The sequence below is a fragment of the Oncorhynchus mykiss genome, chromosome 10 (assembly GCF_013265735.2).
Source record: "Oncorhynchus mykiss isolate Arlee chromosome 10, USDA_OmykA_1.1, whole genome shotgun sequence".
NCBI lineage: Eukaryota > Metazoa > Chordata > Actinopteri > Salmoniformes > Salmonidae > Oncorhynchus > Oncorhynchus mykiss.
Genome location: NC_048574.1, coordinates 21,300,123 through 21,317,113, shown reverse-complemented (window position 1 = coordinate 21,317,113; position 16,991 = coordinate 21,300,123). Strand labels below are relative to the sequence as shown.

General features: G+C 42.3%; 1 protein-coding gene across 1 annotated transcript; it reads right to left on the bottom strand.

Annotated features, from left to right (window-relative positions):
- Positions 1-27: 27 nt before the first annotated feature.
- LOC110533501 (beta-galactosidase-1-like protein 2) lies at positions 28-9,668 on the bottom strand. Its single transcript, XM_021617767.2, has 19 exons — positions 9,374-9,668; positions 8,756-8,941; positions 7,992-8,060; positions 7,338-7,433; positions 6,729-6,837; positions 6,514-6,606; positions 6,240-6,321; positions 6,047-6,111; positions 5,786-5,870; positions 5,319-5,456; positions 5,039-5,119; positions 4,735-4,841; positions 4,338-4,484; positions 4,074-4,145; positions 3,866-3,944; positions 3,675-3,762; positions 3,329-3,440; positions 351-467; positions 28-158 (listed from the first exon to the last, which is right to left on the bottom strand). The coding sequence occupies exons 1-19, from the start codon at positions 9,463-9,465 to the stop codon at positions 72-74; spliced, it is 1,905 nt and encodes a 634-aa protein (XP_021473442.1). The 5' UTR covers positions 9,466-9,668; the 3' UTR covers positions 28-71.
- Between the last annotated feature and the right edge of the window lie 7,323 nt (positions 9,669-16,991).

The following is a 16,991-nucleotide window of genomic DNA, read 5'->3' as shown; positions in this document are numbered from 1 at the left end:
CAGAGAAAAATGTAAAATAAGATCCATCCAGTATTATTGTTTATTAAAAGTACAGTAGCTTGGGAATGCAGTTACTGAATGTCCACAGCCATGCCCAGATCAGGAGTCTCTTCAAACGTGATTTTATAATCAGCTTCCTGCTCTTCAAACACAATGACCTGCATGATGATGATGATTATGATGTTGATGAAAATGAAGATGATGAAGAAACACATGAGGGTAACTGAACGAGACTGTAAGTAAACACAACTTTGTGAACCTAAGACTAAGAACCTAAGAGCATGTATGATCTCTTTTAATGTCTTATTTTATCATAATGTTGCTGACTAAGTGCTTGTAGTGAGTCCTACCTGGTTTACTCCACTGTTGAGAAAAGGTCCTGGGAGGTAGAGTGTTTGCTGGGGGCCGATATACCAGTGGCGCCCCAGGTTCAAACCATTGATGAAGACCACCCCTTTGCCCCAGCCCTGCAAAGATTATTATAGGCATTACAAAATTATCAACATCATAACTTTACTGTCATCCCCTTTAGTTTACGCCTCATAAATAATTAATGTGCTTGCTGAAAGCCACCTCAAACATAATACTTCAATACCATAAATACCATCAACACATTTTTTTCAAGGGATTTTCTAGTTCATTCTTAGAAAATGTATCTATTTACAATTCACTTAGGAGGAATTCAGATTTGAGCTATGGGACTTTATTCCCTTTTTATGCACTTTTATCTTTATGCGTATTTTGACCTTGAACTTGTGTGTGAGAAAACGCGTGTGACAGCCAGCTATTGGTTTGTGGTGGAGATCATAGAAATGTATGGAGGAGGTGAGTATACAGATACGCCGTATTCTGCCATGATTTAATACCCTCATAATTTCACCACCTTTACGCATGAGGAAACCATGAATAAGGCCGCGCAGGTCGGTTCCAAGTGGAAAAACATCTGCTATAGAAATAACACCATTCTCCATGCGCTATAATGTAGAAATTGATAAGAGCTAGGTAATTGAGTTTGGAGAAGGGGATTGTAATTACAAATAGCAATTATTTTAGATGATATGATATTTACTTATGATCGCTGGAGACAAATGGGAAACCAGTCATATGAAAGCAAACATTTCAACATGATATGTACAGTGCATTCAGAAAGTATTTAGACCCCTTGACTTTTTCAACATTTTGTTGCATTACAGCCTTATTCTAAAATTGATTAAATTGTTTCACCCCCCCCCCCCCCCCCCCCCCTCATCAGTCTACAAAGCTAAAACTGTTAAAAAAATAATAATAATAATGAAAAATGACATTTATATACAATACCAATCAAAAGTTTGGACACACCTACTCATTCCAAGGGTTTTCTTTATTTTTTACTATTTTATACGTTGTAGAATAATAGTGAAGACATCAAAACTATAATAACATATAGAATCAAGTAGAAACCAAAAATGTGTTAAACAAATTAAAATATATTTTATATTCTTCAAAGTAGCCACCCTTTACCTTGATGACAGCTTTGCACACTCTTGGCATTCTCTCAACCAGCTTTACCTGGAATGCTTTCCCAAAAGTCTTGAAGGAGTTTCCACATATGCTGAGCACTTGTTGGCTGTTTTTCCTTCACCCTGCAGTCCAACTCATCCCAAACCATGTTAATTGAGTTGAGGTCAGGTGATTGTGGAGGGTGACAGGTCATTTGATGCAGCACTCCATCACTCTCCTTGGTCAAATAGCCCTTACACAGCCTGGAGGTGTGTTTTGGGCATTGTCCTGAAGAAAAACAAATAATAGTCCCACTAAGAGCAAAACAGATGGAATGGCGTATCGCTGCAGAATGCTGTGGTAGCCATACTGGTGAAGTGTGCCTTGAATTCTAAATAAATCACTGACAGTGTCACCAGCAAAGCAACCCCACACCATCACACCTCCTCCTCCATGGTTCACGATGGGAACCACACATGTGAAGATCATCCGTTCACCTACTCTGCGTCTCACAAAGACATGGCGGTTGAAACCAAAAATCTCAAATTTGAACTAATCAGACCAAAGGACAGATTTCCACCAGTCTAATGTCCATTGCTCGTGTTTCTTGGCCAAAGCAAGTCTCTTCTTATTATTGATATCCTTTAGTAGTGGTTTGTTTGCAGAAATTCGAACATGAAGGCCTGATTCACGCAGTCTCTGAACAGTTGATGTTAAGATGTGTCTGTTACTTGAACTCTGTGAACTCTGTGAAGCATTAATTTGGGCTGCAATTTCTGAGGTGGGGTAACTCTAATGAACTTATCCTCTGCAGCAGAGGTAACTCTTGGTCTTTCTTTCCTGTAGCGGTCCTCACGAGAGACAGTTTCATCATAGCGATGGTTTTTTGCAACTGCACTTGAAGAAACTGTCAAAGATCTTGAAATGTTCCTGATGTCTTAAAGTTAAAAAATGTTGTTTCTCTTTGCTTATTTGAGCTGTTCTTGCCATAATATGGACTTGGTCTTTTACCAAAAAGACTACCTCATGAAGCTGGTTGAGTGAATGCCAAGAGTGTGCGAAGCTGTCATCAAGGCAAAGGGTGGCTACTTTGAAGAATCTTAAATATAAAATATATTTAGATTTGTTTAACACATTTTTTGGTTACTACATGGTTCCATATGTGTTATTTCGTAGTGTTGATGTCTTGACTATTATTCTACAATGTAGAAAATAGTAAAATAAAGAAAACCCCTGGAATGAGTAGGTGTGTCCAAACTTTTGACTAGTACTGTAAGTATTTAGACCCATTACTCAGTACTTTGTTGAAGCACTTTTGGCAGCGATTACAGCCTCGAGTCTTCTTGGGTATGACGCTACAAGCTTGGCACACCCGTATTTGAGGAGTTTCTACCATTCTTCTCTGCAGATCCTCTCAAGCTCTGACTATGCATATGTTTAGATGGCTTTCTTTCATTGATCCCTAATATTCTGAACCCGTTAGTTATCTCAATATATTATATTGAGTCTATAAAAAAAGTATCATTAATGGTACACCGTATTTAAAGGGATGGCTTTAGATAACTGTACTGAAAACACCATTGAATGAAAACTCCATGAGGAAATCTACTTGCCAGCAAGTGGGAGGTTTTTCAGCGGTTTAATTCAATATATTCAGTCCGCATAAGGGAGACACTCCCAAAGAGCTCATTGTGCATTTCCTAAGTCTGAAAATCAGGCCCTTAATCACAAGACTTCCCTGCTCCACTTCCACGATAACAAACATACAATAGCATCAGAGAGAAGCACGCACACCATAACAAGTGTCACAGCCAAAGTATCACACTATAATATGACTGTATTTACTCACTGGTAGCTTGACGAAGGTGTCACTTGGATAGCCGTAGGTAAACATTCTTCCCAGGAAGAATCCAGGGAAACTGGGAACGTGCGGAAGGGACATCCAAGGCGCCTGGTTGAGGCTGAAATAGATATTACTCAAGGTATAGTCACAAATATATTAATGCCACACTGTTTAATATGTACATGCATACCATCAAAGAGTGGGCCACCAACAGAAATGTGTTCCATGAAATGTTCACACGCAAACATTGGTTTACTTGATTGGTATCTGTAGTGCTCAAGCTCATAAAAATGACTTTTTATGAACTTGATTGTTTACAAGTACTACAAGTTGAAAATTAAAATATACAAACCTATCAATAAAGCTGGTTTTCATATCCAGACTGTATATCGTGAAGTCCCTCAAAGGACTGTTGTTCAATAGAATGTCACCTACGAGACCTAAAATACAACACAGACAATAAAAAGGCATCAAAGCTGAAAATAAGGACATTGTTATCGGTTTCTGCTACAGTAGAATAATATAGGCAAAATAGGTGTGCACCTTTGCGCTGTTTATCTAGAGCTTTCCCATAGTGAACTCGTCCACAGTTCTCAACCAGTAAGCTCAATGTCCGTTTCTCCTGTAGTTAGAATATTAAATCATTATTTGGCTCCATACTTTTTGTTGTTGACAATTATGAAAGTTTGAAAAGCTTGTAGGTACTATTTGGAAGTAGCTTCCAGTAGGCCTCGTGTTCATCTTGCAGTACCTTTCCATCAGGCACCGCTAGCTCCAGATTCTGATGCTTGAAAATGCCAATGTAGTGTCTGTCCACAAACACCTAAAAACAAACTTCACATCTGTCAAATAAATGCTTTCAAACATGACTGTATTTTCCCATCTTCTTTATCATAAGAGAATCATAATAGATTTCCACATTAACAGGACCATTTGAATAAAAAAATGTGATAGAACTGTGTCATAAACTCTATATTTTAACAAGACATCGTGTCTATAGGATGTGTAGACTCACCAGGGCTCTGTCCCGTACATTGTCTCCAGACTTGAGGGAGCCTCCACTGGTTATAATGGTCTCATAGAGGGTATAGCCATAGGACTGGCCATTCCCACTGTTCACTGGGAGATTCTCCATGTTGACTGGGGTTGGTGATTTAAATGGCTAGAGAGACATAAAGAGCCACACACACACACACACAGTCGTGAAGCGTAAGTTTGGTGTAGATCTGACCCATGCATACGCAGACACACGCATACAGTACATACACACATACGCACATATGCACACAGAGGCACAAACAGACCCACACCCACACACAGACCGACCTACACATGGACCAGCACACACACACACACACACACACACACACACACACACACACACACACACACACACATATGCACACGCATACCTCCTCAGCGAAGGTCAAGGCGTCCCACAGAGAGAGGTGCTGGTACATGATGGCTGGCTCATACGTCTCCTTCCAACGCAGGGCTGGCATATCAGGGAGCTTCTCACCTCCGACACACAAGGACAAGGGAGTCATCAGATAGTGAGGTCACACACAGTCTTCCAGACTCAGATTACAGTAAAACTAACCCTGGATTTGAACACATTTTCAATGGGGATTCTCTATTGGTCTGGGAAACCAGCCCTTAAAGTTGACAAAAGTCAGGCTGTTTAATTATTATTTTTACGTTTAGTGATCAACTTACTGTGGTACTGACTGAATAGATCCCTGAGAAGGTGATACTTTGGCGTGTATTCTCCCGATTCGGACAGAGGTGCATCATAATCTGGATAACAGCAATCATCAGTCAGGACAGGGAAGATCTCTTATGACATGTTGGTACACACTGCCACTCCCTGGTGGCAATGTGTAATACAAGATAATACAATACAAAACTAAATTGTGAGAGGAAACTTCAAAACACATTGCCACTAGTGTAAATTGGAATGCTGCTAAAACCTGTAATAACTATCTGGATAAGATACCATAGCTTGTGATTAGTGCCTTGTAGATTGGGTTTGTCAGTGCTCCACTCATGAAGCCAAAGTTAGTCCCTCCGTGGAACATGTACAGGTTGATGGACATGCCGCGTCTCAGAATCTCCCGTACAGCAGAAACCATATCTGACGAACAAAGAGATCATTCATGTTCATCGCAGATATCAAACAATTTAATAACTGACATTTTGTAGAAGCATGTTAATGTGGAAATGACAGGCACAAGAATATGTTCATGAATAGCAGCTTCAGAAAAACTCCACAGTCTGAAAAACTACAGAATAAGCTAAAGGAATATTAGTCATTTCACTGACTGCTACTTTTAAATCATTGCTGAATCCTGCATATACTGGAAAGATGAAGGTAAACACATGGAAAGAGGTTCAGGATAGGGAGAAATGGAGGGACCACGACAAAGCCTAAGTAAGTAAGTAAGCTTAAAAATACAACCCTACCCTCTTGAGCGAGGACATGGTGGAGGTCTCCCCATGCATCAAACCAGCCTGTCCAGCACTCCATCACCATCATGGGGCTATTGGGCTGCCATGCATAAATACACAGTCCACAACATACACATGATCAATACAGACTTGTGTCATTTTAAAATGTGGCCAATGTATAAATACTTTGCTGATCTTCCTAGTAACCTTTGATAATCATTTGTTGAAAATGTTCTAATATGAAGATGAGGAGCAAGTGGAGTGGATGAGACGTACCTGAATAGCATTCAAATACTTGATGTCCCCCTGATTTAGTTTCTGTAGATTCACTGTTCTGATTACTATAAGATAGGTTGGAATGAAAGGAATATACTGTAAAATGACAGCAGAACTTTGATCAGTGAATGTGGACACAAGGACGGTGTAAAATAAGGACTCTAAGTGTGTCTACTGTAATGATAAACTGTACCTCCCGTCACACCCCCTTCTTTTAATCCCTCATGGTTATCTGACGTCAGTAAGAGCTCATTGATTCCTCTGGACTGTAGAGCCTATGAAGAAACACAGTAGTGAGTACCAATACTGGACATGACCCACACATTATAAAACCTAATTGGATAATGCCATACATACCGTAATTACATTGTGTGTGTGTGTGTGTGTGTGTGTGTGTGTGTGTGTGTGTGTGTGTGTGTGTGTGTGTGTGTGTGTGTGTGTGTGTGTGTGTGTGTGTGTATGATTACCTCCTTGATGAAAGGCATGTAAGTGTTATCCATTGCAAATGATCCATATTCATTTTCCAACTGTACAGCAATGATGGGCCCTCCTTTCTTGAACTGAAAAAAACAAAAATACATTTTCAAATGATATAGGACAATTATACCGCTAATATATTCCCTAGCTATAGCTTTAGTTTGGCTACAGCCAGGTTCTATTCGAATAGGAACCAAGTAATGACCTGTAGAGGAACCACTTTTGGAATGAGCTTGTCAAAGAACGTATTGACTGCCTCAGCAAATCCTGGGTGAGTAGTCCTCAACCTCATACTCTCGTCACGAAGAAGCCAACTTAACCGAGGGAAGAAAAGAGAGTGGAAAAGTATTATTAGATCTGCCAGGGAGAAAGATAATTGGGGGTGTTGTAGTCAGTGAAACTCACTGTTCATGAACTGTTGAGTCATATTCCCAGGAGGACAGAAAGGTAGAAGACAGCCAATCCACTCCTCCCTGGGGTATAGCATAAATTGTTTACCCTGGTTCCCATGGTCGCATATTACAATCAAAATGGTACCTTGTGTTGCTAGATCAAGTGCCTCTGTGCAAAACACATTTACGCGCTCCGACTTCCTTATTACATTTACTGAGGAATGTTGCCTCAGAAATGTCCTGGCTCTTAAGAGTAGACAATTCAACAGTAAAGTAGTGTAGGACAGAGTCTCCTATTCAAAATGGATGGCTCCGTTGGCCTCAATTTCACCAAACTCCAAATGCAGTGGTTTAAAAATGGAAGGTCAGACAGACAGATAGACAGGCAAACATACAAATAGATAAACCGACAGCTGACTGACCTCGGCAGCCCTCCTAGGTCGAGCTCAGAGCAAATGTATGGCCCTGGACGCAGGATCACCCAGAGTCCTACCTCAGCAGCCAAGTTAATGTAGGCTCTGGGAAAACAAGACACGATGAAGAGTTGTGATCAGTCAGGTACACCAGTTACGTCACCTCAACACCAGTGGAAAAAACAGGGACATCACTCTGTACCAAAGATTGTCTTTTCTTTTCAGATATGAAAATAAGTCCACTTCTGGACTGAGGTCTGATTTTGGAGTGTAGTTTCACTTGAGCATCAGATTTGCATATATTCTGTGAACTATAGACATATGAAATTGGTGTGAACCCAAGTCCCCTGGAAACATGGGAATCATGTGACCTGACCTCAGTGCCATTAATTGCACAGCAAGCGCTGTTGTTGTGGAGATGCATTGGATGTTGTCAGGATAGTGCATCTGCTACTCACTCCCATGAGCATGGCAGCTCGAGTAATAACAACACCTGATGCCAAAAGATGTAGAATGAAATTGCCAATACATTTCAGTCGTTTGAGTATTAATGCCAGGGGGGATAAATAAGATGAAAGGCAATTGTTTGTGTTTGTATAGAGCAATGGAAAGCTGCAAACGTTCAACTGTAAATGGAGAAGAGGAGGAACAGGGGGTCCTTACTCTAAATCCAACTCTGTTTGGAAGTGGAAAACCCCTCTCTCTGGCTGATGTAAGCTCCATGGTACATATCTGCAAGATAAACAGAATGCTCCAGAATGCTCCATTATCGCCCAACAAATGACCAGTCATGAACTATTACAACAAACACACACACACACACACACACATAACATGCGCACACATGTATACTGATGCCACAGGCACACTGAACACACACACACATGCATACTGATGCTACACACACACACACTCACACAAACACTTTCACACTCACCACATATACTGCAGTTACTGTCTATTATCTATCCTGTTGCCTAGTCACTTTACCCCTACCTACTGTATATATTCATAGCTACATAAACAACCTTGTACCCCTGCACATCGACTCGGTACTGGTACTCCCTGTGTACAGCCAAAGTTTTTTTTACTCATTATTGTTATTCGTTATTCAATTCCTCGGTTTACTATTTCAAATGTATTTATTTTTATCTTTAATTCTGCATTGTTTGAAAAGGACCCGTAAGTAAGCATTTCACTGTTAGTCTACACATGTTGTTTACAAAGCGTGTGACAAATAAAATTATATTTTATTTTATTAGTAACTATTGTACTGTAGGCTTAAGTCACGACCAAATTGGAACCCTATTTAGTATAGTGCACTACTCGGACCCATAGGACTCTAGTCAAAAGTAGTGCTCCATGAATAGCATGCCATTTCAGATGGTCAAAGGTAGTGATTGCCTTAGTGATTGTATGCTACCTACGTAGTGAGGGTGTTGATGCCACAAGCCTTCATTTTCATCAGGCGGTCTCTCCAGTAGGCTCTAGGGACCCGGAAGTAGTGGACGGATCCCCCCAGAATACGGAATGTTTCTCCCTCCAAGGTGAACTGGGACGAGTTGGCACTCAAACCTACTCTCCTGCTCATTCTCCTGCCTCCGGGCGCAGTACTAGGCAAGAATTGTCCGTGTCACATTGATTTGGGTCAATAAATATTGAACAATACAGGTCACACAAGTAGCACTCCTTTCTAGGCTACTCCAATTCATAGCCTTGTGCTTGGAGATTTTTTTATTTTTAGACCCCAAGTTTGCTGAAGTTCCAGATGGGACATAGTCCTCCAATCATATAAATAGATAATATGGATAAAATAAGGTACTTTTGTGTTATCCACTATCAAGAAATGATATGCATGAAACCACACACAGTTGTATTCATCCTTTTTACATACTGGATAGAAAAGGGCACTGTGCGAAAGTCCAATACTTCAGAGTAGGGCTAATCATTGAAGTGAAGACAAAAAAAAATTTCAGTCTATCAATTCATGCTCATAAAACATGCCATAGAATGAATAATAAGTCAAATATTATTATCTTACTTACCCCAGGTACCGGTACATGATGAAGCCAACAATGCTCAAACATAGAAGTGCATAACGTCTTTTGTGGGCTTTCCTTATTCGTAGAACAACCATCTGTTAATAGTAAATATATATGTTAATCTGTTATCTGTTGATAGACAGTACTTACTGTATAGAAATGAAACCCTTTCCAATGACAAACACATCTAATCTGCTCGGATCTGCTGGGGAAAATGTAGCTAGGAGGATCACTGCAACTCCCTCAGGATAGATAAGAGTATAGCCTATTAAGCATTGCACCGCCCAGAAAGGGTGTGTTTGTGCGATGGTGTGAGAGAGAGACTCTTTGAGACAAAATAAATACATTGAGACATTTCCACGTCATAAATCGATAGCCTATCAAAGCAAAATGCTGAAGAATTTTATTAAAGTATTTATGGGACATTATTATTTCCATATTAGAACCATGGTTGGGGTAATGTAGTCAGTCGTCGGTGTGGTAAATGTTTGTAAGGTGAAGGAAGCATGGAGAGGTCAGCGATAGCCATTAGTGGGCTAATTAACAGAAGTTGGGTTTGGAGGAACGCCATCAGTGCGTGCTCTACAAGCAATGTAGTGGATGAAGGTGCAGCAAGAGCGTGGTGTTAGATGTGTTTATAGATAGCGAGGAAGATGAAGAGCCAAGTGTAATTGGGAAGATGAATGTTTAGGAAGCATCAGACATGATAAAGAAGAATCTGGACCAGTAGGAGTTACATTTTTGGAGAAAGTGGACCCTTGCCTTTTGGCTGATCTATTTGTGGTTTCAGGGTGGGTGAGAAAGGAGTTGGGGGCAGTTGAAACAGTGAAGGTAGCCTGCAGTGGATATTTGTTTGTTTATTTGTTTGTGTTTCTTCTGAACAGAGGGAACAGGCTTGGGTTACGTAACTTGGGTCAATATCTGTTTCTTGCTTTGCTCTTAGGAACAAGGCATCATGGAAAGGAGTAGTGTTAAGTTTGGAGGTGGAGCAATTTAAGTTGAAATTCCTGGTGTTTGTGATGCCTGCCGTTTGGTGCGACGTAGAACCGGTGGGGAGCGTAGTAAAACAGACAAGTCATTGTCAGCCCTTTAGAGTTTTACTACGCTCCCCACCTCCAAACTTAACACTACTCCTTTCCATGATGCCCTGTTCCGAAGAGCAAAGCAAGAAACCCAAGTTACGTAACCAAAGCCTGTCAGAGCCTCTACCAGACAAAGTCATGTTAGGATATATCAGTTATCCTGTTAGAGTTTCATGGTCATGTTGCAGCAGTGTGTAGGAAGGAGATTCCAAGATGTGTGAATTGTGCAGGAGGGCATGGGACAGAGGATTGTATAGTTTGGGTGGATAAAGTTGTGTGTCAATGGTAGGGGTGCTCATCTTGCCGGCGGATCGGCGGTGTAAGGTGCGAGAGAGGCAGGTTGATGTGGCCAGAGTCAGAATAGTGCAGAGGGTGTATGCTGAGGTAATGAAGAAAGTGGAGGAGGATGGGTCAAGGGTGAGGGATAGTAGTAGATTTGTGCCAGCACAGAGGGTTAGTGTTGGTATAATTTCATTATTCCAATATGTTTTCATTAATTTAATTAACTTAGTCTATTTTATGAGAATTTGTAAGATTCTTATTTGCATAAAATAGACGGAGACCAGTCTTATGAAAAATAGATAATAGTATTTATTCTCGGGGCGCGCTGCCATGTAACCACGAACAACAATTTATACACAAAATATGACGTCATTGGTTCTAGAATGAATCTCCTCCTCTCGACCAAGACAAGGCAGGTCTAAAAGTTCATTCCGACCTACTAGCGCACACACATGACACACAATATAACTGAATTAACTCTTGACTCCTCACCATTATCCATCACCACTTAGCTGACAGTTCCAGTTAACGGAAAACATGGGAAAGCACTCACTGCCTTATCTAAACCTTCCAGAGCTAAGTTGCGTCGGTTCAACCATAGGTTAATGACCTTTTCTGCTTACTTAAAAACCCCAACTTCCAATCTTCTCCAACCTGGCTGGAATGGTATTTATTTTATTTAATTACCCCCTGTTTCAGGCTCCACAGTCCCTCACTTATGAATTCATATTGTTAATCAGATATAATAAAACAGAGTATACGTTTACTTGGTTACAGTTCTATTTATAATGGGAATATTGTTTAGTAATTTATTCATAAAAGTCCTAACAGTTAGGGCAACAAGTGAGTTATGCTTCTGTAAGGTTGGCTTCTTAGCGTTCATAGCAATGGTTATTACTTAACTGTACCGCAGAAATGGAACGTAAACCATAGAGAATAGATGTTGTGGTGGCAGCTGCAGAGAAGTATTTGGGTATACGAGATTTGACTTCAGAATGGTTACAGGGTGTGTTGAGGGGTGGTGTCAGGTCCTCCCAGGCCGTTGGCATAGAGCAGGAGCTAATAGGGTCAAAGTAGTGGAATGGGTTGGTGGGGTTTTCATGAGTTTAGGTGGCAGCTGCAGAGAAGTACCTGGGTGTATGCAATTTTAGGATTATAGGGTTAGGGTAAATGGGGTGGTGATTTAAATTTTGATGAAATAGTGGTATATAGGTGTAGGGTTAGTTGGTGGTGCATGTTTTTCCTTTTAGAAACAGGAATAATGAAGAGAATTTAATGTAGGTCAGCCGTGACTGGCCTCACACTTTAGTACAGAAGGTGGCGGTGTATGAACCTTTAAGTCAGATGCGATCCACCAACCCAATCCCGAAGAAGAAGAAGAAGAAGAAGAAGAAGAAGAAGAAGAAGAAGCAGGGTTCGATAATGGTTGGGAAAAGATGGATGAAGAGTTTGAATCAAGCAGAGCGTTGAGCAAAGTTGGTGAAGATTAATGTTCTGAAAGGACAACAGTAGTTTTGAAAACTGGGAAAAAAAGGAAATTGTCTAAAATTGGAGTGGATGATACTTGTATGAATTATAATTAATCACTTCTTGTTGGGATGTGTTTATTGAGTAGGGGTGCATATGTGGAAGACCCATTTTAGGTGTCGAAAATGGTGAAGTACGCATTGGGAAAAGTGGAGTCTGTCAGAGTGACCAGGAGGGGTCTTATTTTGATTAATTGTATTTCTGAAGAACAGAGGAAGATTGCAGTGAGCCTCAAAAGAATCCGTACAAAATAAGTTTTGTGGTTTTAACTTCGCAGTAGAGCACCGGTCAAAGGAGTCATCTCAGGGGTGACGACGGATGTTCAGGTTAACTCCCTGAAGAGAATTCCTGGTGTGGTTGGTGCCCGGCGTCTGACTCACTGGTTAAATGGAGAAAGAGAAGAAATGCTGTATGTCCTGTTTTTTTTTTATAAAGAGCAAGTACCTACGCATGTGAAGCTTGGTTATGCAAGATACACTGTAAGAGCTTTTGTCCCCAAACCATTGCAGTTGTAGAATTGTAAAGGATTTGGCCATGTTTCAAGTGTGTGCAGACAGACAGAGTATATTGAAGAATGGTGTGTAGAAGGACGACGGTGTTGCAATTGTGGTGGGGATCATGATCCCAATTACCTGAAGTGCCCTGTAAGCGTGACGGAGATTGAGGTGGCAAAAGTTAGAGCGGTCAATCGAATCTCCTATGTGGAGGCGATTAAAAGAATTGAGAAAACAATTGATGCTAGTAAAGACATGGTGGTGGACACACCACAGCCTGCAGTAAATGTTTGATATCCTGGGTGTTAAAAAGGTGGCCCGCCCTCCCAGGTTCCCTTTGAGCCTGTGTAGGGATCAGATTTGTGTTTTATTTTTTTATTTTTTTAAAAAGTTGTTTGATTTAGTTTATTTATTTATATTGTGGTAGTTTGGTATTTTTTGTTTTATTTTCTTCCATATTTTGGAATCATGTTTCCCATCACACACAGTAGGTGGCGGAATGCATATTAAATTGTGTGATCGCCAATATAGCATAGAAGAAGAAGAAGAAGAAGAAGAAGAAGAAGAAGAAGAACCAGCTGTTGGAACCTGGAGAGGCCACAATGTGGAAAGGTGGCGGAAGCGGACGCTGAAGTGGATTGTGAATCTAATGGTGGTAGAATGAAGGAGAATTGGAGTATTGTCCAAAAGAATGGAAAACAGAGCAAAGTATTGTACAGTGCTGAGAATGTCTCTTCATATCTTGTAGGAGTGTGGTTTGTTAATGAGGCGCAGCTGATCGAAATACCAATCTTGAAGAATCCATTTGAGCTATCCACACTGGTGGAGTGTGTTGTGGGTAAAGTGAAGGCTGTGAGGATCACAAGAGGCGGGCTTGTTTAGATTTTTTTGTACTTCTGCGGATCAGAAGGAACGTGTGCTGCGTTTCAACCGATTTGATAAGTTTGACGTGTTGTGTGTGTCTCTTTGGAACAGGGCACCCTTAAAGATGGTAATATCTGACATTACGTTGAAAGTCAATGTTGAAGAGATATTCCTGGAGTGACTGATGCACATCGGATGAATCGTGTGGTGAATGATGATGAAGTGAAGAGCTTTTCTGTTCTTTCGTTTTTTGATTTGAAGTTTCTCCCTACTAAAATGCAGTTGGGGTATATAAACTACAAAGTCAGAGCATTTATCCCAAGACCAATGCATTGGGATCACTGTAAAGCTTTTGGTCATTATTTCAAGTGTTTGCAGACGGGAGAAACCGAGATATTCAAGTTGTGGAAAACATCACGTGTTATAAAAGTGCTGAAAATGTGACATGTTGCGATTGTGGTGGGAACCATGAAGCCACGTCATTTCAATGCCCGACAAGGGTGAAAGAAAATTAGGTGGCCAAAGTTAGGCTTGTCCAGAGCATTTCATATGCAGCAGTTGTTTAAAGTGTTGAGGGTTTGAATGGTGCTCCTGAAAAGTCCATGCTGGTGGATAGGCTTCACTACATGGGTTTGCCTTTCACTAGCAGGACCTTGATATTTTTAAGAAGGTGGCCTTTATAGCTATGGTGATCATTGCCAGAAGGTGCAGGAAAAAATATATTATTGTGGATGCGGCGGAGCATTTCCTGGGAGTGAAAGATTTGTCGGCGGAGGAACAGGGAATATTGTCACAAGCCGTACTCTCAGGCCCTAGAGCCTGAGAAGGAGATATGGAGAAGTGGGAGTTTTGTTTTGTTTTTGCAAATTTACTATTTTTATTTGGGTGGATTAAGTTAGTTTCCCTATCATGTATGGATTAGATTTTGTACCTTTTTTTTTTCAACCCGTCCAGTTGGTGGCGGCAATACACCTTTTGGGGTTGTAGTCCGCTATAAAACCCACAGAAGAAGAAGAAGAACAACAACAACAACAACAAGAACAAGAACGTTGGCTACGACGATGGTGGCTAGAAGAGAGCGCTTGTTTGAAATGAAAAAGCTTTGGGGTATCTTTTGATAAAGAATAACATCAAGATGAAGCAGCTGCTTTACAAGTGGGATGCACTGTTGAGCACTACATCCCGAGGGGTTCGTGCTGATTGTACGGAGATTGTGACAATCGGTTAAATGGCGTCCATTTGTCACGTTCTGACCTTAGTTCCTTTGATTTGTCTTTGTTTTAGTATGGTCAGGGCGTGAGTTGGGTGGGTGGTCTATGTTCCGTTTTCTATGTTGTGTTTGCGTTTGGCCTGGTTTGTTTCTCAATCAGAGGCAGGTGTCATTAGTTGTCTCTGCTTGAGAATCATACTTAGGTAGCCTTTTTCCACTTGTGTTTCGTGGGTGTTTATTTTCTGTTCTGTGTTTGTATTTCACCGTTCAGGACTGTTTTCATTTCGTTCTCGTGTTTTGTTGTTTTCGTTCGAGTATTCGTTTTCATTAAAAGAGAATATGAACACCTACCACGCTGCACCTTGGTCCTCCTCTCTATCTCCCAACGACGAGCGTTACAGAAACACCCACCACTAAAGGACCAAGCAGCGTGGTAACGGGCAGCAACAGCAGCAGCAGCGGCCGAAATCTCAGGACTCCTGGACATGGGAGAAGATTTTGAACGGAGAAGGACCCTGGGCTCAGGCTGGAGAATATCGCCGCCCCAAAGCAGAGCTGGAGGCAGCGAGAGCTGAGCGGCGGTGGTATGAGGAGGCAGCACGGCAGCGCGGTTGGAAGCCCGAGAGGCAGCCCCAAAAATGTCTTGGGGGGGCACATGGGGAGTGTGGCGAAGTCAGGTAGGAGACCTGCACCAAGTCCCCGTGCTTACCGTGGAGAGAGAGGGACTGGGCAGGCAACGTGCTATGCCGTGAGGCGCACAGTGTCCCCGGTGTGCAGGCATAGCCCGGTGCGGTACATAGCAGCGCCTCGTATCGGCCGGGCTTGGTTGGGCATCGAGAAAGGTGCCATGAAGCTGGCTCAGCGCATCTGGTCTCCAGTGCGTCTCCTCGGGCCGGGGTACACGGCACCAGCCCTACGCATGGTGTCCCCGGTTCGCCAGCACAACCCAGGGCACCAGCCCTCCGGTGGCAGCCCCCCGCACCAGGCTGTCTCTCCGTCTCCTCCCTACAGGTGCTCCCGTCTGTCCTGAGCTGCCAGAGTCGCCCGTCTGTCCTGAGCTGCCAGAGTCTCCCGTCTGTCCTGAGCTGCCAGAGTCTCCCGTCTGTCCTGAGCTGCCAGAGTCTCCCGTCTGTCCCGAGCTGCCAGAGTCTCCCGTCTGTCCTGAGCTGCCAGAGTCGCCCGTCTGTCCTGAGCTGCCAGAGCCATCCGTCAGCCAGGAGCTGCCAGAGCCGTCCGTCAGCCAGGAGCTGCCAGAGCCGTCCGTCAGCCAGGAGCTGCAAGAGCCGTCCGTCAGCCAGGAGCTGCCGGAATCGCCGGTCACTCCGGTGCTGCCGGAGTCGTCCTTCACTCCGGCACAGCCGGAGTCTCCCGCCTGTCCGGTGCTGCCGGAATCTCCTGTCCATTCGGGACCCATTGCTAGGGTCCCCAGTCTGAGGTCGGCGGCGAGGGTCGCCGCTCGAAAGAGGCCACGGAGGCGGTTGAGGAGGCAGACAAAGACTATGGTGGAGTGGGGTCCACATCCCGCGCCAGAGCCTATGGTGGAGTGGGGGGGGGGGGGGGGGGGGGGAATACTGTCACGGTCTGACCTTAGTTCCTTTGTTTTGTCTTTGTTTTAGTATGATCAGGGCGTGAGTTGGGTGAGTGGTCTATGTTCCGTTTTCTATGTTGTGTTTGCGTTTGGCCTGGTATGGTTCTCAATCAGAGGCAGGCGTCGTTAGTTGTCTCTGATTGAGAATCATACTTTTCCCACTTGTGGTTCGTGGGTGTTTATTTTCTGTTCTGTGTTTGTATTTCACCGTTCAGGACTGTTTTCGTTTCCTTCTCGTGTTTTGTTGTTTTCGTTCGAGTATTCGTTTTCATTAAAAGAGAATATGAATTCTTACCACGCTGCACCTTGGTCCTCCTCTCTATCTCCCAACGACGAGCGTTACACCCTTGTAAAGAGACCGTTCAAAAGTTTTAGAAGACCTACTCATTCAAGGGTTTTTCTTTTATTTTTACTATTTTCTACATTATAGAATAATAGTGAAGACATCAAACCTATGAAATAACACATATTGAATCATGTAGTAACCAAAACAGTGTTAAACAAATTCAAATATTTTATCAAAATATTTTACCAAATATCAAATCAAAATCAAATCAAATGTATTTATGTATCT